This window comes from Ranitomeya imitator, chromosome 4, assembly GCF_032444005.1.
Source record: "Ranitomeya imitator isolate aRanImi1 chromosome 4, aRanImi1.pri, whole genome shotgun sequence".
Classification (NCBI taxonomy): Eukaryota; Metazoa; Chordata; class Amphibia; order Anura; family Dendrobatidae; genus Ranitomeya; species Ranitomeya imitator.
In genome coordinates, this window is record NC_091285.1 from 576,351,538 (window position 1) to 576,376,596 (window position 25,059).

Genomic DNA, 25,059 nt, shown 5'->3' on the forward strand with positions numbered 1-25,059 from the left:
CTGCAGTAGTCAGTGTCAGCCACTGCACATTGAATGGAGCAACAAATAGTTGATTGGTGCGGGTGCCAGGTTTCGGACCCCTACAAATATTTTAGTGTTGATCTGTTCTATGGATAGGTGATCAATATGGTATAACTGGACAAGCCCTTTAAGGTGCCCATACGCATTTGACAAGCCTTAACAGGCGTGTATTTGGTTATCTCTGGAAGTCCCACTTAGAATCAGTGTAGCTGTGATTGAGCACACCCCGTCTCCATTCACCTTGGGGTGGGGGGCGGACAAAAGTTCTCCGTTTTGAGGATCGGTAGGCGTTTTAGCAATCAGACTCCCACTGGTTTAGAGGTCATCACCTAACCCATGAATGCATCATAGCAAGTTGGTTCTGGTTACAAAGTTATTACTTCCACAATCTACACTTTTACAAAATTGTGTCTACACTTACCGCCATTGCACATTGGCGACAGAAGTAAAATGGTCTTTGGTAAATTGTTTGCTCATTCATGAAATGCACAGTCATTTCTTAAATTATAAATCCATTAGAAATAATTGGATGTGTCATATAAGGGATAAGATGACATTGGTGAAGTCATGGACCTCCACTGAACTAAGGGGGTTGACTACTGATCACATTCTTATTGATACGAATGGGCCTTTCCTTAGAATTTTATATCTAATTTACAATAACAGAAATCTCTGGACTCTGATATTTTCCAGAATATTTCTGACCTCAGCGAGGTCATCTTCTCACTCATCAACCACATACCAGAGGATTGTTTTTCTGGATTTCAGTATTGTAGTTGGAGCGCCCCCAGACACAGGGCCACGCGTTTCGGTACCGGGCCTCTCTGGTTCGGTTCTGAGGCGGTCACGGTGGCTAGACCCGGTCCGCGACCCTGCTAAGGGGCGTCCAATGAAAGTAGTAAGCAGTCTGTCAGGGGTTCGTGACGCCACCTGTGGTGTTCGGTCAGGGTGACCGACGCTGCTGTGGGGTCCGCTGGGGTGATGGAATGGCAGCTGGATGGTATACCTTCCCACAGGTGAAGTATGTCCCCAGGGCTTCCCAGTAAGGCAGTAAGGTAGATGATGATGGTGTGAGGTGCAGGCAATAACGAGGACACAAGGTTGCAGTCTCTTTACCTCTTTACTGAAGGCTTCAATATCCTCAGTCCAGAGCACGTTCAACCGGGCTATCAGAGACCGGCCGGTCCGATGGGCACATCCAGAGTTTCCTTCGCAGATGGAAATCGTTGCCTACCAATAGCGCCTGTGTGTTGTAGTCCTACCCTGCTGAGCATTCGGAATAGTCCTCACAACTGCTGTTCTCGTTCGTTCGTTCTCTACAGCTTTCTTTCTCTCTCTCGTTCTTTGGTTCCAGATGTTACTAGTTTCTAACGTCCCCCACGCCACCCATTTGACGGGAGGGCTTGGAGGTCTTCCGGGACCCTAGAGACGCTCCTCTCCCAATGTTGCCCCCTCTGTCTTCGTAGGTGTAGAAGGTAGACAGCCAACCTATGATTAACTGTCCAGCGGAATATGAAGTAAGGCCTGAAGTCAGTTACTCCTACGGTGATCCGGCCACCGACTACGCGCCTCAGTAAGATGTTGCCTTCCTCTCTCGGCACGATTCTTACTGGCTCTCCTTTGTGCTGATCTTGTTTACACTGTTCCACAATATCCTTCCCTTCATGTCTCTCTTCTGGATACCGCCGCAGGGTGTGCAGGCGCGGTTCCGTTACGTTCTGTTCGCTAGGCACCTGCCAGGTTCCCACACCTAACAGGGACCCCCCTGTGCCTTCTCCCTGCAACACTCCCTGCCACGGGATGTTGCCTGGTTCCAACCCAGTCAGCTTCTGACTAACTTCCTCCCCAGCCCCTAGTTTTACCAGTGTGAGGAGTGGCCCAATAAATAAAGCCTTTTTCTCCCCCTAGTGGCCGGAGTGTGAAGTGTAATGTGTTCTGGTGATACCTGGTCAGGAGAACTCCTTAGTGCCATCAGACGTACCGCTGCTCCCCTTAGCGGCAGAGCGCTATACTGCAACGACCAGGTCTCTGGGGCGCTGCATAATGCTAGCATCACTGCATGCCTCCTCCTTCCCCTGGCAGGAACGCCAAAGTACTCACCGCCGCGACCGTGCTCCTGTTGCAGTCATCTTACATAGCTGTGCCCGCCAACACCTGCCTGCCTGTATATCAGCCATGCTCACCAGCACCTGCCTGTATACAAGCAGTGTCTGCCAGTACCTGTCTCTCCAGTGAATCAGCCGTGCCAGTCAGTATACCTGCTGCACCTGCCTGTATCTCTACCATTCCTGCCAGCACCTGTCATTATAGCTTCCTGTCCCTTTGGGGGGTCAACTGCCGTGCGTCCGAGGTCTGTATTGGAGTAGCACCTGGCGTCCATCCGGAGCTACGTTTAACCCCACCATCAGGGACTTTAGCAAAGAGTCTCGTGTGTGCTTAGCCAAACTCCTCCAGGATCTCCTTGGTCCAAGATCCACGTGCGCGCTTAACAGTCCACACATGAGCGTAACAAGTATGTGCTCAGTTTGTGCTGTTGCTCCACAGAAAGGTGCAGCTGAAGCAGGTGATGGAGGACGTGGATCTGGCAGCAGCGGAGATGACAGTGATGATGAGGATGAAAGCGATGATGATGACAGTGATGATGATGACAATGATGAAGACGAGCCAGATGAACCTCTTTCTTTGGAGTGGCCTGACACTAAGAGAAAGCAAATAACATACCTATTACTACTTCCCATTGTATTCCCTCTGTGGTTGACTGTGCCTGATGTCCGGAGTCCGGTAAGTGACAATATGGGATAATTAAAGGATTGTCTAAAGCCAGGGTTTTGACGAACATTTGAAAAACTGTCCGTTTTTCATCCAGAAAAAAAACAACAGGCAATTATTCATCCATTTTGCCATCTGTATATTTTTCCAATCCGCTTTATACAACAATTTCAAATATAATGAAAGGCCAAACGCCGTTTAATAATTGTAATGAATAAGTATAAATCGGATGTCATATGGATGGTGTCCGAATGTATGATCCGAACATGAATGAAACTAGTGCATATTGTAGTTTTTACATGTGGGCCATCCACCCTTGTGTGAAAACGATCATTTAAGTTACACCATTGACTTAGCACAACACATGGACCAATGTATCAGTTTTGCATGCAAACGGCACAAGGATGTATAGTACACTCATTGGAACAAGCCCAAAGATGGGAAATAAATAAATTAGACTTTTTTTTATTTCCATATACAGCGCCACCCTTGTACATGGGGTGTGCCTCGTATTGCGACTTAGTCTCAGTCAAGTTACACCAACTTGATTTTTATTATTCTTTCATTTAGTTACATTACATTTACACTACCTGAATGAACTAGAAATGTACATGCGTATTAGGCTCACTTCACATATGTTTCGAAGGTTCAGTCACAAATTTTGTCAGATTCGAGGGAAATAAAACTACTGGATTCTGCGCTATCCTCCCTGTCGTCACCACAGACTCCATTGAGAACAGAGGCCACTGAAAACTAATCTCATTATCCGCAGGCTTTACACAAACTAATTATTATCTGTCATTTCCTAATTCTGTTACAGAAATCAAGAAAGTTCTTCGTGCTGACGTTCCTGGGCTCTATTATGTGGATTGCTGTGTTTTCGTATCTCATGGTATGGTGGGCACATCAGGTGAGGCTGGGGATTGAGCAGGCATCATTGTACCGGCTTTGCGTTTTATCTGCCTAGTCAATAGACTAAGATTCTGCCAAATGCAAATACCATAAATTGTGTTATGGTTCTGTAATGACCAGAGGTCCGAATAAGATCCAGTGAGTCACAAACCAAGACCAAGGCAGAAATCTCCAACGGTATTTACTCAAAGGCAAATTAATCAAGGTAATATGGAGAATATTAAGGCAGATGCACCCCAAAGATACACTAATTCAGCAGCAGCTGAAATCACTGTGCCACTCAAAGGTCTCCTGAGAACTGTGTACTACAACAGACTAGTAAGAAATTTACCTAACAGGCAACTAAAAACAGGAACAAGTGTAAATTGAATGTAGTGTTATTAAGGGAGCCCCTGGAATGGCACATTGAGTATAACTTACACAACTCTAATATAAGATACACCTCTAAAGTAACAATCTAACACTCTGAGCAGAGATACCCAGGTATCTATAACTATGGTACCGTATCCTGAGATAGATTTCCTCTCAGGCAGGAATCCGCAGAGGCTGTAGCCAGTTCATATCTTCAGCGCCAATAAGTTACAGCAAGCTCCTCTTGTCTTGTCGGCCGATGCCGAGCCCAAACGCCGGGGACTTAGTTAGTGGTCTCACGATGTAGTCTCTGCTTCTGTAGCTCCTAGGAATGGTTCCACGACAATCCGTCCGTCTCTGTATCAGCAGTCTGTCCAGACTTCTTCCTCCACTCAATGCACAGGGAATCCACAGACTTCCAAATTCGTACTGGGTTCTTAGCAAAGTCTCCGTCTTTTCTTAGATAAAGGGTTAGCTCCTCTCCAGGAAACGTTAGCAACACAAGTCTCTCACAGAGTTAAACAAAAGGTTAGCTCTTCTCCAGGGGACCGTTAGCAACAAAAAGTCTCTCAAAAGCTTCTTTTCCTCCAAAAACACTTGCAGTAAATCCACACAGTCTCTTTTTAAGATCTCACAGCAGCTTCTCCTTTTCTTCCCGCCTTTTCTCTCTCAGCTCTCACTTCCTACTTTTACTTTACACTCGAGACACTAGACCCCACCCCGCAGCACACATTGTCTCTGGGAGGTCTGTCCTCTGCTGCAACAGGCAAAAACCACAGGGTCCTAGTGCCCTCTCAGTGGGACTACAGTTCACCCTCTTACAGTTCACTGGTCTCTTAGTTACTAGAGGTGCCTGAATCACAGGTAAGCCCAGTTTACCCAGTGATAATCCTCAATCTGACCGTCAATCAGAATTAGACCGCCTCACTGTCTGACCTTCCCTCTGTCACTTATCGCGAGTTAAAGTACCTGTACAATGACAGATTATCCTAGGAACGCTGGTGACCTAATAATTGTGCAGAGTAAGCAGACGGCCAATCACTCGATGTTCATCAGGTGAAATTATTTTTAATCATGGGTGTAGGTAGCATTGTTCTGTGTAAACAAGGACATGTGCTGTCGAGAACAATGGCAGCCTATGTGCACAGGAGTAGTGGAGTAGCTACCAAGGGGAGTATGATGGTGCGGTTGTCCTGGGCCCCTTTGCCCATCCAAAGCTACCTTTACTGAGAGCTATATCAGCATGCTGTAGAGCAAGGAAAGTTGATCTCCCTGACTACGGCTCTCCGTTCTGTAGACCTTTGGTTGCTTTATACCTGCGACCTAAGGAAAAGCAGGGGGATGCAGTTGCCGAGGTGCCGCACATGCACAGGAAGTCAGAGTCTCAATGCGGTGACATCATCAGGCTGCAGCGGCGGGACTCTGATGTTCTGTGTGTACATCGGCGGGATGACATCAGCTTGTTGGTCAGCGAGAGCCTCACCGGGGGACTCATCAGGATTCTGGATTACACATTTGATTTTTTTATTTTAATTAAAACTTGTGGTGGACTAAGGGTATCATAAACAATTGGAGACCCTTATACAGTGAGGGGGCCCTTAATATATTGTAGGAACTACTGTGGGGGGCCCTCAAAGTGTGGAGGCCATTATACAGTTTGAGGGATAATGTGGGGCCATTATACAGTGTGGGAAATACAGTGAGGGCCATTATATAATGTGGAAGCCATGATATAGTTTGGGGGCCATCATATAGTGTGGGAGTACTGTGGGAGCTATTATACAGTTTGGAGCCCACAGTGGTGGTAATCATACAGTGTGGGAGCTAATGCGAGGGCCAGTATAAAATTTGAAGGCTATTGTAGAGTCCATCATAAAGTGTGGAGGCCATTATACAGCATGGTTTCTACTGTGGGGGCCATTATACAGTATGGCTTCTACTGTGGGGATCATTAAACTGTTATTTAGATGTGGCGGGATTATACTGTGTGTATGGGGACTTGTTGGCATATCACACTGTTAATATTGGAGCTGTAGGCCCACCATACTGTGTAAAGAGGAGCTGTGGGTCCATCATACTGTGTAAAGAGGAGCTGTGGGTCAACCATACTGTGTATAGGTAACCTTTTGGGGGGCATTATACTGTGTCTACAGGAGCTGTACATGGGAAAACACAGGGTATATTATTAAATGTTAATTGGCACTTAAGAAGCATTATTGTTATAGAGGGACTCAGATTGCTGTGACTTGCCAAAGTTGCTCAGGAGGTATTATTACTTTCTAGGGGCAGAAAATGGTAGTTACCTGCCGATAACGGTATTTCTCTGATCCCATGATGGCACCACGGAGAGAGGGGTCCGCCCCCAGGGACAGGAAACCTACAGATGAAAAAGGGCGTACCTCTCTCCCACATCAGTTGGATTACAGAGCCTTATACAGAACTTCAGCTGCAACTCAATATTTACACAAATTAAACTTAACCTATTTAACTTAACAGAGGCACCGTGACTAAAATTAATTACTAGTACATTATCAAGTGCACACCTGTGTGTGAAAAGGGAGGGAATATACGGGTGCCATCATGGGATCAGAGAAATACCGTTATCGGCAGGTAACTACCATTTTCTCTATCCCCATGATGGCACCACGGAGAGATTTGAATAGATAGAGCTCTTAGGGAGGGACCACTGCCTCTAGAACCCTTCGCCCAAAGGTAGGATCAGAGGAGGTCAAGTCTAAGCAGTAATGCTTGAAAAATGTAGACTGGGAAGACCAAGTGGCCGCTCTACATATCTGTTGTATTGAAGCGCCAGCTCTCTCCGCCCAGGATGATGCCACTGCTCTGGTCGAATGAGCTTTTATGTTCTCTGGGATGGCTGTCCCACAGGATGAGTAGGATAGGGCGATGGCGTCTCTTATCCATCTTGCTAACGTGGCTTTTGATGCTTTTTGTCCCTTGCGTGGACCCTGGAAGCAGACAAACAGAGCCCTATCAAGCATTAAGCATTTAGAGAATTAAAGGAAGTAGGTAGTGAGGAGGCATTAAATAAATACAGAAAATTAAATAAATTCTGTAAAAAGCAAATCAAGGCAGCAAAGATTGAGACAGAGAGACTCATTGCCAGAGAGAGTAAAAATAATCCTAAAATATTCTTTAACTACATAAATAGTAAGAAACTAAAAAATGATAGTGTTGGCCCCCTTAAAAATAGTCTGGGTGAGATGGTGGATGAGGATGAGGAAAAAGCCAATATGCTAAATGACTTTTTTTCATCAGTATTTACACAAGAAAATCCCATGGCAGACAAAATGTCTAGTGATAAAAATTCCCAATTAAATGTCACCTGCTTAACCCAGCAGGAAGTGCGGCGGCGTCTAAAAATCACTAAAATTGACAAATCTCCGGGCCCGGATGGGATACACCCTCGAGTACTGCAGGAATTAAGTACAGTCATTGATAGACCATTATTTTTAATCTTTAAAGACTCCATAATAACAGGGTCTGTGCCACAGGACTGGCGTATAGCAAATGTGGTGCCAATATTCAAAAAGGGAACAAAAACTGAACTCGGAAACTATAGGCCAGTAAGCTTAACCTCTACTGTGGGTAAAATCCTGGAGGGCATTCTAAGGGACGCTATACTGGAGTATCTGAAGAGGAATAACCTCATGACCCAGTATCAGCACGGGTTTACTAGGGACCGTTCATGTCAGACTAATTTGATCAGTTTCTATGAAGAGGTAAGTTCCGGATTGGACCAAGGGAACCCAGTGGATGTAGTGTATATGGACTTTTCAAAAGCTTTTGATACGGTGCCACACAAAAGGTTGATACATAAAATGAGAATAATGGGGATAGGGGAAAATATGTGCAAGTGGGTTGAGAGCTGGCTCAGGGATAGGAAACAAAGGGTGGTTATTAATGGAGCACACTCGGACTGGGTAGCGGTTAGCAGTGGGGTACCACAGGGGTCAGTATTGGGCCCTCTTCTTTTTAACATATTTATTAATGACCTTGTAGGGGGCATTCAGAGTAGAATTTCAATATTTGCAGATGACACTAAACTCTGCAGGGTAATCAATACAGAGGAGGACAATTTTATATTGCAGGATGATTTATGTAAACTAGAAGCTTGGGCTGATAAATGGCAAATGAGCTTTAATGGGGATAAATGTAAGGTCATGCACTTGGGTAGAAGTAATAAGATGTATAATTATGTGCTTAATTCTAAAACTCTGGGCAAAACCGTCAATGAAAAAGACCTGGGTGTATGGGTGGATGACAAACTTAAATTCAGTGGCCAGTGTCAGGCAGCTGCTACAAAGGCAAATAAAATAATGGGATGCATTAAAAGAGGCATAGATGCTCATGAGGAGAATATAATTTTACCTCTATACAAGTCACTAGTTCGACCACACTTAGAATACTGTGCACAGTTCTGGTCTCCGGTGTATAAGAAAGACATAGCTGAACTAGAGCGGGTGCAGAGAAGAGCGACCAAGGTTATTAGAGGACTGGGGGGTCTGCAATACCAAGATAGGTTATTACACTTGGGGCTATTTAGTTTGGAAAAACGAAGACTAAGGGGTGATCTCATTTTAATGTATAAATATATGAGGGGACAGTACAAAGACCTTTCTGATGATCTTTTTAATCATAGACCTGAAACAGGGACAAGGGGGCATCCTCTGCGGTTGGAGGAAAAAAGGTTTAAGCATAATAACAGACACGGATTCTTTACTGTAAGAGCAGTGAGACTATGGAACTCTCTGCCATGTGATGTTGTAATGAGTGATTCATTACTTAAATTTAAGAGGGGACTGGATACCTTTCTGGAAAAGTATAATGTTACAGGGTATATACACTAGATTCCTTGATAGGGCGTTGATCCAGGGAACTAGTCTGATTGCCGTATGTGGAGTCGGGAAGGAATTTTTTTTCCCCAATGTGGAGCTTACTCTTTGCACATGGGTTTTTTTTGCCTTCCTCTGGATCAACATGTTAGGGCATGTTAGGTTAGGCTATGGGTTGAACTAGATGGACATATAGTCTTCCTTCAACCTTAATAACTATGTAACTATGTAACTATCCTTCCTGCACTCCCTAGTGGCTGATAGATATTGGACCAGACATCTTTTTACGTCTAGGGTATGCAGTGTTTTTTCCCCCTCATTTTTAGGGTTAGGACAAAAGGAGGGTAGAGAAATTTCTTGCGTTCTATGAAACTATGACGCTATTTTAGGGAGGTAAGCCGGGTCAGTTTTAAGAATGACTCTGTCATCAAGTATCTGAGTAAAGGGTGGGCATGAAGATAACGCTTGTATATCGCTGACACGACGAGCCGAGGTTAGGAGTGTGGTTTTTAGAGATAAGATCTTTAAAGGAACTTCTGTCAGGGGCTCAAAGGGAGGTTTGGTTAGAGCGTTTAATACAAGGTTTAGATCCCATGGAGGAGAGTTGTGGAGGGGAATGGGTCTGGACCTAGTTGAGGCTTTAATAAATCGCATGACCCACCGATTTCTGGCCAAATCATAATTATACAGTGCTCCCAAGGCTGCCACCTGAACTTTTAGAGTGCTTGTAGCCAAACCTCTTTCCAGACCTTTCTGTAAGAACTCAAGGATTTTCCCTATTGGAATTTCCCCGGACGGGTCTGCCCCTGATACCGACATAAATTTTTTCCACACTTTCCCATATATTCTAGTGGTTACGGGTTTTCTACTCTGTAATAGAGTGGACACCAAGTTGGGAGAGAACCCTTTATCCCTTAGCAACCTCCTTTCAAAAGCCACGCTGTCATGTGTAAATTCTTTACATTGGGGTGAAATACTGGGCCCTGGGACAGAAGCTTCGGAGTGTCTGGTAGAACCCATGGGCTTGATATGGACATTTTTCTTAGCCAAGAAAACCATATTCTGCGGGGCCAGAATGGCGCTATTACTATCACTATAGCTCCCTCCTCCCGAATTTTCCTCAACACTAAGGGGATGAGCGACATTGGAGGGAACGCATAGGCAAGGTGATAATTCCAAGGAATTGTCAGTGCGTCTAGAGCTACAGGGTTCCCCCGGGGATCGATTGAGCAGAATGTTTTTACTTTGTGGTTTTGGCTGTTCGCGAATAGGTCTATCTCTGGTAAACCCCAGAGATTAACGATTTGATCGAAACCTGATTGGTTTAGCTCCCACTCCCCCTGCTTTAAGCATGTTCTGCTCAGGAAGTCTGCAGTTTGGTTTTCTGAGCCCTTTAAGTGGAGAGCTGTCAAGGACTTTAGACTGTGTTCTGCTATGTGGAAGATGGATTGGGTTACCTCCATCAGTGCTCGACACCTGGTGCCCCCTTGGTGGTTTAGATATGCAACCACTACCTGGTTGTCCGAAAAGACTTTTACGTGATGGCCGTGAAGGAGATATAGAAAGTGTGTTAGGGCCAGTTTTACCGCTAACAGCTCTTTCATGTTGGAAGAAGCTAGCTCTTGACTTTTATTCCAATTCCCCTGTGCCACTTGATTATCTATATGTGCTCCCCAACCCCAGGGGCTTGCATCTGTCGTTACAATCTTTACTGTCGGTAGCGCCCAAGGAACCCCTTTGGTTAGATTCCCTGGGTCTGCCCACCATACTAGGGAGTGTATCGTGTTTGGTGATATACTTAACTGCCCGTCTAAATTTCCGTGCAGAGATATGCCTGAATCTAAAGTCTCCCATTGTAGATCCCGGGAATGACATTGTGCCCACTGTACGGCCGGGATACAGGCAGTCATGGAGCCCAACAGGGACATTGCTTTCCTCAGAGTAGTGACTGGGGATACCGTCAGCTGTAACACTGCCTGTGTCATTTTTTGAACCTTCTCCTGAGGAAGATAGCATTTCTGCGTGATCGAGTCTAGGACTATCCCTAAGTACTCCTGTACCTGGGATGGCACTATTTTGGACTTGGGTATGTTTAGCAGCCACCCTAGACTCGACAGTGAAGCCATGACCAGATTCAACTGTTGTTCGCAATGTTGAAATGAGTTCCCTACCACGAGGAGGTCGTCCAGATAGGGAACTATTAGGATATTCTGTTCCCGTATGTGGGCCATTACCTCTGACATTATTTTCGTGAATACCCGAGGAGCGACGGCTATCCCGAAGGGGAGAGCCCGGAATTGGAAGTGGATATTCTGGATATTCACTGCCAGTCTGAGATATTTTTGATAATCTCTGTGGATGGGCACATGGTAATATGCGTCTCGTAAATCTAGAACAGTCATGAAACACAAGGGAAAGAGTATTCTCACGCAAGATTTTATCGTCTCCATTTTGAAATGTTGTATCTCTAGGAAACTGTTTAATTTTTTGAGATTTATGATCGCTCTGTACGATCCGTCCGGTTTCTTGCGGAGGAAGAGGGGAGAATAGAACCCCGTGCCTCTTTCCTGGTATGGGACTTCTTGCAATACTCCTTTCTGGATTAGGCTCAGAATTTCTTTCTCGAGAGCTGACTGTTCGTGTGTTTGTTTTTGAGGCGTTATCATGAAGGAGTTGCCGGGAGGAATACGAAATTTGAATTTGAGGCCTTCTCGTATAATACCTAAAATCCAGGGACTGTTTGAAATTTTTTCCCAGGCTGGAAGAAACTTGGCTAGTCTCCCTCCGACCCGGGGAGTACCTTCATTGAGATTTTTTGTTATCTGGAAGGGGGGGGGGGGGGGGGGTTTGTTGAACAAGAAGCCCATGTTTTTGTTCCTTCTGTCTTCCCATCCGTCTTTATTCCCTTTTGGGGGTCTTCTCCGCATGAACTTTCTGTTCCGAAAGGAACGCCTATATGACTGGTTAGGGAACCCGGGGAAAGATTTCTTTTTATCTCCCGCTTTGTCAAGGATGTCGTCCAATGTTGACCCAAACAGAAATTCACCTTCGCAAGGTATTGAGCATAACTTGGTCTTTGTTTGCAAGTCCCCCGGCCAGCACTTTAGCCACAGGGCACGTCTTGCGGCGTTTGAGAAAGAGGCCGACCTGGCTGCTAATCTTGCTGAGTCCACCGAAGCGTCCGCCAAAAAGGCTGCCGCCCCTTTCATCATGGACACTGACTTCTGGATTGTTTCTCTTGAGACTTTCTCCTTTAGTTGGGAATCCAAGTGCTCGAGCCATACCATTAAGGCACGGGCCGTACAAGTGGCTGCAATGGCTGGTTTTAGGCCACCTCCTGCTGCTTCCCAGGAGTTTTTTAAGAAAGTGTCCGCTTTTTTGTCCATCGGGTCCTTTAGAGTGCCCATGTCCTCGAAGGGCAGGGCGAATTTTTTAGAGGCCTTTGCTATGGCCACATCCAGTTTGGGTGCCTTGCTCCAGGATGAGCAGGCTGGGTCGTCAAACGGGTATTTTCTCTTGGGGTCAAGAGAACTTTTTTTATCCGTTTTTTTCCATTCTTTTTTGATCAAAGAATGACTTTTCTCATTTATCGGGAATACTCTTCTTTTCTTTTGTTCTAATCCGCTGAACATTATGTCCTGTGCTGTTCTTTTGGGACGTTCGTCTACCAGACCCATGGTCGTTCTAATGGCTTTTACCAGTGCGTCTGTCTCTTAGATGGGGAAGTAACTGCGTCCCCCCTCTGACGATGGTGAAGAGGTCCCGGATGTCGACGAATCGTTAGAATCGGATGTTTCACTTTCTGATTCGTCTATGCTAGATTCAGGAGATTTATGACCTGACCTGTGTTTTTTCTTCGGGACTTTAATGCCTTTGAGGGCACTCTCCACCTGATTTTTTATTAGTGTTTTTAGGTCTGATGCGAACGCCGGAGATTCCTCCTGAATGGTTTTTTCTATGCAAGGCCCGCATAGCTTTTCTCCCAGGAGGAAGGTAGCTCTTCCAGACATATCGCACACACTTTGTGCTTTGATTTGGCTGTACATTTTCTTCCCTAGGAGAAAGAGTAATCCCGTATTACATTATTACTTTCACGTAGATCACTCACCCTTTGTGAATAAGAGATACCGTCTCTGGCCTCGGGACTATATCCACTGGATTCGTCACCGGTCGCGTAGTTTTTTCAGAGACTCGGCTGCGTTGTGACCCTGAGCGTCCACTGCTGCTGCGCTGCTGAGAGGAAACGTTTCCCTCGCGCTGATGTTGTGAGCGCGGGTGCCACTGTACCTGCACTTGCTCAGGCGACAATTGTGCACACTCCTGTGCCTCTTGCTGCTCTTTGTCACTCATAGTGGCTCCACGCTGCGTTTTAGCAAAGAGGAGGTATTGCCACGTATTCCCCTTAGAAAACGCTTTTAAATTTGCCGCCAGTGAAAGTGGCGATCTGCGCATGCGCGCGAGTCACTTCCGGTTCGCAGCACAGGCGTCCTATAGGGAGGATATTATCGGGGACGCCTGTGCGCGCGCTCTAGCGTTCCGCCCCCGTCCTGCTGCCCCCGCACTTCCGGTTTAGGCGGCGGCGTCCGGCGGTGCCATGGGCGCTTTTGGTGCGCTCCTGTGTCCCCTCATGGTAGCGTAGCCGCCGCTACCTCCATGTACCGATTAGCGGTACAGAGGCTATATCGGTGACCGCCGTCACCTGCCTCTTTCCTCCCCCCTTTTTTTTTTTTTTCACGGGGAAGGCAGGCTCGATCCCCTTCACTGCCTCCCCCTGCCACACTCACCCATAGGGCCCGCCGACCCCAGCGGTGGTGCTTCAGGGTCGGAACAAAAGGGGGGAGAAAACCTGCTGGATCCAGTCGTGACAGTGCACCCCTTGTCAGGAACCGACCAGACCAGCTCCCTGGAATCCCACGCCGAAACCTCAGGTACGTGCTGTAGGTTCCCCGTCAAGGACAGGAAACCAACTGATGTGGGAGAGAGGTACGCCCTTTTTCATCTGTAGGTTTCCTGTCCCTGGGGGCGGACCCCTCTCTCCGTGGTGCCATCATGGGGATAGAGAATGTGGACATTGTTTTTTAGGGCATTTGCACAGGACATTAATATTTTCTAATTTTCTAGGGAGCAATTTCACCATCTATAGGTCACAAAGGAAGCAACATTATTACTATGTAACTGAACTCAACTGAAACTGCACTAACTAAAGTTACCAACGACCTACAAAACGCCAAGATCTAGCGACACTACTCTGTCCTCCTTCTCCTGGACCTGTCTTCTGCCTTCGACACTGTTGATTATTCCCTCCTGCTACAGATTCTCTCATCTCTTGGTATCACAGACTTGGCCCTATCCTGGATCTCGTCATATCTAACAGACCGAACATTCAGTGTCTCCCTCTCCCACACCACCTCCTCACCTCGCCCCGTCTGTCGGTGTTCCCCAAGGCTCAGTCCTAGGGCCCCTGCTCTTCTCCATCTACACCTTCAACAGCTCATAGAATCCCATGGTATGCAGTATCATCTCTATGCCGATGACACGCAGATCTACCTATCTGGACCCGACGTCACCTCCTTACTGACCAAAATACCACAATGTCTGCCTGCTATTTCAGCTTTCTTCTCTGCCCGGTTTCTAAAACTGAACATGGACAACACAGAATTCATCATCTTTCCCCCATCTCACTTTACCCAGTCCCACATGCTCGGTGTCTCAGGGAGATCCTCGACTCTGCCTTCTCTTTCAAGCCACATATCCAAGCCCTTGCCTCATCCTGCCGGCTCAAACTCAAAAATATTTCCCGGATCCGTGCATTCCTTGACCATGAAACCACAAAAACACTAGTGAACGCCCTTATCATCTCCCGCCTTGACTACTGCAACCTCCTACTCTCTGGTCTCCCCTCTAGCACGCTGGCACCACTCCAATCCATCATACACTCTGCTGCCCAACTAATCCACCTGTCTCCCCTTTTTTCCCCAGCCTCTCCTCTCTGCAAAGCCCTTCACTGGCTTCCTATTGTCCAGAGGCTCCAGTTCAAAACCCTGACTATGACATACAAAGCCATCCACAACCTGTCTCCTCCATACATCTGTGACATGATCTCCCGGTACTTATTCACACACAACCTTTGACCCTCTCAACACCTCCTTATCTACTCCCCTCTTATCTCTTCTTCCCACAACAGCATACAAAACTTCTCCCGTTCTTCCCCCATAGTCTTCAAAACGAACCTGTAGACCCACCTCTTCCGACAAGCCTACAACCTGCAGGGATCCTTAGTCTGCTGAACCACAGTATAACCAGCTCTACCCTCTCTTAGTGTATCCTCACCCATCCCCTGTAGACTGTGAGCCCTCGAGGGCAGGGTCCTCTCTCCTTCTGTACTTGTGTGTGCATTCATTTGCTCATGTCTATTGTACTTTGTCTATATTTGCCCCTTTCACGTGTAAAGCGCCAAGGGATAAATGGCGCTATAAAAATGTATAATAATAATAATGTAAGGGGCACAGTGGTGGCATTTTTATGTGGGGCAATAAGAGGAGCACTGTTATTGTACCACACAGACACATATGGCAGCAATAACTCAGTAATGGGATATCAGTAGGACTTGGTGTTTGCGTAGATTGGGAATACATGGGGATGGTGCAGGAAATGTGAGAAGTCCTAGGTGTCTTTGTTGTAATCTCTGCAGACGAGTCCTGGCTGAAAAAGTTGTCATGTCAGTGTGAGCAAGATGGAAAAGACGAGAAAAGTGAACTACTCCATCAGAAAGAACGTCAGCTGTAAGTGACGATAGATCATCTGCAGAATAGAGACAGGAGACACCCGTTTACACTCTGCATTTCGCACACTAGAGACCATATTCATACTATCAGTCCCCTGAGGAATCTGTTTGGGAAGAAACACATCGAGACGATTTAAGGGAAAGTGCAGGACCTGCACGTTAGGGTAAGTTGGTAGACTGCCCCTGTCAGGGTGAGAGCCATTGGGGTTTCAGTCTAGCGCAGCTCCTATAGGGACCTATAGAGCCAGACTGCACCTTTTTTTTTCTAGATCACCTCTAGCAGGATGAAGTATACCCCCATCTGCAATGGGTGAGAACGTCCTTATTTACTGCATATCTAACCAACTGAGTGTGGTGGTTACAACCCAACATGTTTGTAACGGGGTCTACCAATCTGGGGTACCTCTTTCAGTACCACCCTGTGTTTCCGGAGGTCCACTCTGCTTTGGCTGGAGTCTGAATGAAGGACGCTGGCTGGAATTCCTTGGTAACATGGGCGCATATAAAAGATCACTGCTTCTCCACGTATTTCCAGTCTGACAACACTTTACTCACAGGACACAGAATATATAACAGATACAGAGGGCAGGCCAATAGAAAAGGGGCAGGTCAGACATACATTACAATAGCCGCAGGTGGCCAGAGCCTGCCGATATTTACTGTGGGAATTACAAAGGTGGGGGGCAAAAGGGGAATATCATGTCCCCTCTGCCAAGGGGTGCAGCCTGTGGGCTGGTGCATTAGGGACATGCATCTCACATGGAACGTATTATACATACATATAACTGCACAACATATTCTGGGTGCTGAGTGGTTCCGTAACATGGCTCCCCTTTTCAGTGACGCGATCGGCATACACAGTCTGATCCTTAACGGATTGGTTTGGGGATGACCAAAGTTTATGGGGTTGGTACAAGTTCCGTTTGTCGACTTAGTCCATCAGCGTTACCGTTTTGTTTGCCGGGTCTGTAGTGGATGGGCAACTCCAGAGGTTGTAGGGCTAAACTCCACCGCAGCAATCTGGCGTTGTCTCCGGATGGTCACAGGATATGTCTCAGCCAGAGGGGCAACCGAGAATGCAGGCAACATGGGCCCCAAGTAATTTCCCAGCAAGACGTCTGCAGGCAAATCCTCCATCAAGCCGACCTCAACAAGGCCATCCCCGACTCCCCAGTTCAGGTGAATCCTGGCAGTGGGCAGTCGATGTATAGCTCCCCCTGCTACACGGACTGCCACTGTCCGGTCCATCTTCTCTTAGTCTCGGACGAGATGAGGCTTCACTAGGGTCAAAGTTGCCCCAGAATCTCTTAGTCCCTGCATACGTTTCCCATTAACCCACACGACCTGTCGATGCGGTTGTCGATTATCTGCCCGGGCTGCCTGCACGGGGTCTACTTCATGCAGCACTTCCTCCATGTCTTCCACCCCTTGGTTAGTCGTAGCCCCCAATGCCGGGTCAGCTTCACCTTGGTAGCAGTGTACAGCAGCCCAGCTGAAGGTCGCTGTTCCCGCCTTTGGCCACTGGGTATGCTGAGTCCGGTTGGGACATTGTCTTTGCAGGTGGCCCAGCTGACGGCAGGTGGGGCATCGCACCCCAGGGGGACTGTGGTAGGCCGGGCATCTAGCTGGTCCCCCTACAATCTTCGGTGGTTTGGGGCCCTCCAGGTCCATGGGCGGGCCCCTAGTGACAATCTTTGATCCGGACAACTGCGGCCTCCTGGCATCATGATGTTCATCGGCCAGACGAGCGGCTTCCTCAAGAGTCGTTGGCCGCCTGTCCCGAAGCCATTCCTGTGTCTCGGGGGTTAGTCCATTAAATAATCGTTCTAACAAGAAGAGCTGGAGGACGTCCTCCTTAGTAGTTGCTTGGCTCCCTTGTACCCACTGTAGCAGTGACCGCCGTAATTTACAGGCCCATTCAGCGTGGGTATCGGTTACGCGTTTTATAAGTCCGCGGAACTTTTGGCGGTATGCCTCTGGTGTCAGCGCATACAGGGCCAAGATCACTTCTTTGATCCGCTCATAGTCCATACAGTCCTCATCAGGTACCGTGCGATGGTGCAGGAAATGTGAGAAGTCCTAGGTGTCTGTTGTAATCTCTGCCGACGAGTCCTGGCTGAAAAAGTTGTCATGTCAGTGTGAGCAAGATGGCCAGAATCTGAACCCGTTCCTCCGGTTTCACTTGATGAAGGGCACACTGCCGCTCAAAGTCATGCAGAAAGCCATCAATGTCTTCCTCTGCCTCCCCCATCTGTCGGAAGGCATTATACTGGATCTTTTTGTGGCTTACTGTTGAAGGTACCTGGTCGAAGGCCAGAGCTTCCCATGCTCGCTGACTCTCCTCTCTCCGCTCTGTCATCTCCATCTTGGCCAGCTCCACTTTGGTCCGCTCTGCCATCTCCATCTTGGCTAGCTCTATCCTGGTCCGCTCGGCCATCTTTTCCTTCAGATCAGTACGCACATCAGCCATCACCTCTCGTATGATCTCTACTGCAGGGTTTGGGCCATAGAATGCCAGTCTGTTCTTTACCTCCCTCTGGAATTCAGTCTCCTCCACGTTCACATTGGGGGGCGCTGCACTGTCGTGTTCCATGATGGCTGCTATCAAATCTGCTTTTGTTTTGTTGCTGGCGATCAACCCTCGTACTTCCACCAGATATTTTAATGTAGTCCACTTTAACTTCTGGTAGTTTTTTTCATTCATTCCTTTCCTCCTGTAGAAGGGGTATCATATCCCGCTGTCTGCCACCAGTGTAACGGGGTCTACCAATCTGGGGTACCTCTTTCAGTACCACCCCGTGTTTCCGGAGGTCCACTCTGCTTTGGCTGGAGTCTGAATGAAGGACGCTGGCTGGAATTCCTTGGTTACATGGGCGCTTATAAAAGATCACTGCTTCTCCACGTATTTCCAGTCTTGCAACACTTTACTCACAGGACACAGAATATATAACACAGATACAGAGGGCAGGCCAATAGAAAAACGGCAGGCCAGACATACATTACAATAGCCACTTGTGGCCGGAGCCTGCCGATATTTACGGTGGGAATTACAAAGGTGGGGGAGGTCAAAAGGGGAATATCGTGTCCCCTCTGCCCAGGGGCGCAGCCTGTGGGCTGATGCATTAGGGACATGCATCTAACATGGAACCTATTATACATACATATAACTGTACAACATATTATGGGTGCTAAGTGGTTCCGTAACACGTAACAATGTTATTTTTATCATATTTCTATTTAACCCCTTGGTGACCGGGCCAAATTTTTAAAATCTGACCATTGTCACTTTGTGGTAATAACTCTGGAATGCTTCAACATATCCCAGTGATTTGGAGATTGTTTTGTTTCGTAGCACATTATAATTTATCATAATAGTAAATTTAGGTTAAGTTTTGTGTTTATTTATAAAAAAAAAAAAAAAACAAATTTGACAAATTTTTTTTAAAAATGTGCTATTTCAAAATTTGTGTGTTTATCCCTTTAACCCCTTTACCCCCAAGGGTGGTTTGCACGTCAATGACCAGGCCAATTTTTACAATTCTGACCACTGTCCCTTTATGAGGTTATAACTCCGAAACGCTTCAACGGATCCTGGTGATTCTGACATTGTTTTCTCGTGACATATTGTACTTCATGATAGTAGTAAAATTTCTTTGATAGTACCTGCGTTTATTTGTGAAAAAAACGGAAATTTGGCGAAAATTTCGCAATTTTCAAACTTTGAATTTTTATGCAATTAAATCACAGAGATATGTCACACAAAATACTTAATAAGTAACATTTCCCACATGTCTCCTTTACATCAGCATAATTTTGGAACCAATTTTTTTTTTTGTTAGGGAGTTATAAGGGTTAAAAGTTGACCAGCAATTTCTCATTTTTACAACACCATTTTATTTTAGGGACCACGTCTCATTTGAAGTCATTTTGAGGGGTCTATATGATAGAAAATGCCCAAGTGTGACACCATTCTAAAAACTGCACCCCTCAAGGTGCTCAAAACCACATTCAAGAAGTTTATTAACCCTTCAGGTGTTTAATAGGAATTTTTGGAATGTTTAAATAAAAATGAACATTTAACTTTTTTACACAAAAAATTTACTTCAGCTCCAATTTGTTTTATTTTAACAAGGGTAACAGGAGAAAATGAACCCCAAAAGTTGTTGTCCAATTTGTCCTGAGTACGCCGATACCCCATATGTGGCAGTAAACCACTGTTTGGGCGCATGGGAGAGCTCGGAAGGGAAGGAGCGCCGTTTGACTTTTCAATGCAAAATTGACAGGAATTGAGATGGGACGCCATGTTGCGTTTGGAGAGCCACTGATGTGCCTAAACATTGAAACCCCCCACAAGTGACACCATTTTGGAAAGTAGACCCCCTAAGGAACTTATCTGGATGTGTGGTGAGCACTTTGACCCACCAAGTGCTTCACAGAAGTTTATAATGCAGAACCGTAAAAATAAAAAATCATATTTTTTCACAAAAATTATATTTTTGCCCCCAATTTTTTATTTTTCCAAGGGTAAGAGAAGAAATTGGACCTCAAAAGTTGTTGTCCAATTTGTCCTGAGTACGCTGATACCCCATATGTGGCAGTAAACCACTGTTTGGGCGCATGGGAGAGCTCGGAAGGGAAGGAGCGCCGTTTGACTTTTCAATGCAAAATTGACAGGAATTGAGATGGGACGCCATGTTGCGTTTGGAGAGCCACTGATGTGCCTAAACATTGAAACCCCCCACAAGTGACAGCATTTTGGAAAGTAGACCCCCTAAGGAACTTATCTGGATGTGTGGTGAGCACTTTGACCCACCAAGGGCTTCACAGAAGTTTATAATGCAGAGCCATAAAAATAAAACAAAAATTTTTTCCCACAAAAATTATTTTTTAGCCCCCAGTTTTGTATTTTCCCTAGGGTAACAGGAGAAATTGGACCCCAAAAGTTGTTGTCCAATTTGTCCTGAGAACGCTGATACCCCATATGTGGGGGGAACCACCGTTTGGGCGCATGGGAGGGCTCGGAAGGGAAGGAGCGCCATTTGGAATGCAGACTTAGATGGAATGGTCTGCAGGCGTCACATTGCGTTTGCAGAGCCCCTAATGTACCTAAACAGTAGAAACCCCCCACAAGTGACACCATTTTGGAAAGTAGACCCCCTAAGGAACTCATCTTGATGTGTTGTGAGAGCTTTGAACCCCCAAGTATTTCACTACAGTTTATAACGCAGAGCCGTGCAAATAAAAAATATTTTTTTTCCACAAAAATTATATTTTAGCCCCCAGTTTTGTATTTTTCCAAGGTTAGCAGGAGAAATTGGACCCTAAATGTTGTTGTCCAATTTGTCCTGAGTACGCTGATACCCGATATGTGGGGGGGAACCACCGTTTGGGCGCATGGGAGGGCTCGGAAGGGAAGGAGCATCATTTGGAATGCAGACTTAGATGGATTGGTCTGCAGGCGTCACATTGCGTTTGCAGAGCCCCTAATGTACCTAAACAGTAGAAACCCCCCACAAGTGACCCCATATTGGAAACTAGACCCCTCAATGAACTTATCTAGATGTGTTGTGAGAACTTTGAACCCCCAAGTGTTTCACTACAGTTTATAACGCAGAGCCGTGAAAATAAAAAATCTTTTTGTTTTCCCACAAAAATTATTTTTTAGCCCCCAGTTTTGTATTTTCCCAAGGGTAACAGGAGAAATTGGTCCACAAAAGTTGTTGTCCAATTTGTCCTGAGTACGCTGATACCCCATATGTTGGGGTAAACCCCTGTTTGGGCACACAGGAGAGCTCGGAAGGGAAGGAGCACTGTTTTACTTTTTCAACGCAGAATTGGCTGGAATTGAGATCGGACGCCATGTCGTGTTTGGAGAGCCCCTGATGTGCCGAAACAGTGGAAACCCCCCAATTATAACTGAAACCCTAATCTAAACACACCCCTAACCCTAATTCCAACGGTAACCCTAACCACACCTCTAACCCTGACACACCCCTAACCCTAATCCCAACCCTATTCCCAACTGTAAATGTAATCTAAACCCTAACCCTAACTTTAGCCCCAACCCTAACTGTAGCCCCAACCCTAACCCTAGCCCTAACCCTAGCCCTAACCCTAGCCCTAATGGGAAAATGGAAATAAATACATTTTTTTTTATTTTTCCATAACTAAGGGGGTGATGAAGGGGGGTTTGATTTACTTTCATAGCGAGTTTTTTAGTGGATTTTTATGATTGGCAGCCGTCACACACTGAAAGACCCTTTTTATTGCAAAAAATATTTTTTGCAATACCACATTTTGAGAGCTATAATTTTTCCATATTTTGGTCCACAGAGTCATGTGAGGTCTTGTTTTTTGCGGGACGAGTTGACGTTTTTATTGAAAACATTTTCGGGCACGTGACATTTTTTGATCGCTTTTTATTCCGATTTTTGTGAGGAAGAATGACCAAAAACCAGCTATTCATGAATTTCTATTGGGGGAGGCGTTTATACCGTTCCGTGTTTGGTAAAATTGATAAATCAGTTTTATTCTTCGGGTCAGTACGATTACAGCGATACCTCATTTATATCTTTTTTTTATGGTTTGGCGCTTTTATACGATAAAAACTATTTTACAGAAAAAATAATTATTTTGGCATCGCTTTATTCTCAGGACTATAACTTTTTTATTTTTTTGCTGATGATGCTGTATGGCGGCTCGTTTTTTGCGGGACAATATGACGCTTTCAGCGGTACCATGGTTATTTATATCTGTCCTTTTGATCGCGTGTTATTCCACTTTTTGTTCGGCGGTATGATAATAAAGCGTTGTTTTTTGCCTCGTTTTTTTTTCTTTTTTCTTACGGTGTTTACTGAAGGGGTTAACTAGTGGGACAGTTTTATAGGTCGGGTCGTTACGGACGCGGCGATACTAAATATGTGTACTTTTATTGGGTTTTTTTTTTATTTAGATGAAGAAATGTATTTATGGGAATAATATTTTTTTTTCTTTTCATTATTTTGGAATATTTTTTTTAATTTTTTTTACACATTTGGAAAATTTTTTTTTTACTTTGTCCCAGTGGGAGACATCACAGATCAGTGATCTGACAGTTTGCACAGCACTCTGTCAGATCACTGATCTGACATGCAGCGCTGCAGCCTTCACAGTGCCTGCTCTGAGCAGGCTCTGTGAAGCCACCTCCCTCCCTGCAGGACCCGGATCCGCGGCCATCTTGGATCCGGGGCTGGAGGGAGCAGGGAGGGAGGTGAGACCCTCGCAGCAACGCGATCACATCGCGTTGCTCCAGGGGTCTCAGGGAAGCCCGCAGGGAGCCCCCTCCCTGCGCGGTGCTTCCCTGCACCGCCGGCACATCGCGATCATCTTTGATCGCGGTGTGCCAGGGGTTAATGTGCCGGGGGCGGTCCGTGACCGCTCCTGGCACATAGTGCCGGATGTCAGCTGCGATAAGCAGCTGACACCCGGCCGCGATCGGCCGCGCTCCCCCCGTGAGCACGGCTGATCGGCTATGACGTACTATCCCGTCCAGGGTCAGATAAGCCCAGGGCACCTCGACGGGATAGTACGTCTAAGGTCACAGAGGGGTTAATCTAGGTAGTCATACCATAGAAAAACATAACATTTCCCTTATGTCTGCTTTAATTCAGCAGTGCACCATTTGTAAAATGTTATTTTATTTTGTTAGCATTTTAGGAAATTTAAAAATGGAGCAGTTGAATTTTCTCAAGGAAATTTATTTTTTTGAGGGACCTATCCAGGTTTGAAGTGACTTTAGAGTTCCTACATATTGGGAAACCCCCAAAGTGATACCATTTTGAAAACCGCACTCCCTGTCATATTGAAAACTGCTGTCATGTAGTTTATTAACCCTTCAGGTCATTTTCAGGAATTAATGCAAAGTGACATGACAGAATGAAAAAGTGTATTTTTACCACCTAAATGTCTCTAAGTTCTGAACAGGCCGCTGCAACTGGCAGACTAAGGCCATTATTTGACTGTGAACTGCCATGGCAAACATCAGGACCAGGCAATCAAGATCTCAAGGTGCCAATGGGGTTAAAGAGGGACCCCCACACTCCGTTAACCATTTATATGATGTAGTCACTATTGACACCAGCATCTAAGGTGTTAAACAGATATAGACGGTGTCAACACTGATTGTGGCTGACGCAGCAAGTTGTCACCTATAGTGTACAGCCCACAGCTGCTGGATTGTCACCTGTATGGGGAGGCTATTCTCTTATATCTCAGGTCAGTAAAAAGACTTATTGCGGTCGTTAAGGGGTTAATATCTGATCTGGTTACTCTAAGTTACCGGCTAAGGTACAGTATATCTGGTCTGACCATTGTCAGCTCTTTACTGTAATAAGGCTTAATACAAATAGAGAACAAGACCAGCACATCCAAGCTAGTGTGAACAGGCGCCAACTAAAAAAAACATACAAGTTGTTCATATTTGTATTAAAGGGAACCTGTCACCCCGAAAAACAAAGGTGAGCTAAGCCCCCCGGCATCAGGGGCTTATCTACAGCATTACACAATGCTGTAGATAAGCCCCCCGATGTATCCTGAAAGATGAGAAAGAGGTTAGATTATACTCACCCAGGGGCGGTCCCGGTGTGGTTCGGGTCCGATGGTTGTCTCGGTCCGGCGCCTCCCATCTTCATAAGTTGACATCCTCTTCTTGTCTTCACGCTCCGGCGCAGGCATACTTTGTTTGCCCAGCTGAGGGCAGAGCAAAGCACTGCAGTGCGCGCAGGCGCTGGGCCTCTCTGACCTTTCCTGGCGTCTGCGCACTTCAGTACTTTGCTCTGCCCTCAAAAGGGCAGACAAAGAACGCCTGTGCCGAAGCCGCGGCGTGAAGACCAGAAGAGGATGTCCTCGTAAGAAGATGGGAGGTGCTGGACTGGACCGCGACGCCCATCGGACCGGACCGCAGCAGGACCGCCCCTGGGTGAGTATATAACCTCTTTTTCTCATCTTTCAGGTTACATCGGGGGCTTATCTACAGCATTACAGAATGTTGTAGATAAGCCCCTGATGCCGGTGGGCTTAGCTCACCTTCGATTTTGGGGTTGACAGGTTCCCTTTAAGCCTTTTTGGACATGTGCACTCCCACTCCCAATAGCCTCAGGTGATTTTAACCCCTTCATGACCCAGCCTATTTTGACCTTAAAGACCTTGCCGTTTTTTGCAATTCTGACCAGTGTCCCTTTATGAGGTAATAACTCAGGAACGCTTCAACGGATCCTAGCGGTTCTGAGATTGTTTTTTCGTGACATATTGGGCTTCATGTTAGTGGTAAATTTAGGTCAATAAATTCTGCGTTTATTTGTGATAAAAACGAAAATTTGGCGAAAATTTTGA

General features: G+C 46.1%; 1 protein-coding gene across 2 annotated transcripts in view; it reads left to right on the forward strand.

The window, feature by feature from the left end:
- SLC24A1 (solute carrier family 24 member 1) overlaps positions 1 to 25,059 on the forward strand; it is a 175,540-nt gene that overhangs the window by 135,359 nt on the left and 15,122 nt on the right. For both annotated transcript variants that reach the window (XM_069766376.1, XM_069766375.1), the window contains 2 exons: positions 2,566 to 2,802; positions 3,611 to 3,700. In XM_069766376.1, coding sequence (XP_069622477.1) covers positions 2,566 to 2,802; positions 3,611 to 3,700 — 327 coding nt within the window. The remainder of the gene's footprint in view (positions 1 to 2,565; positions 2,803 to 3,610; positions 3,701 to 25,059) is intronic.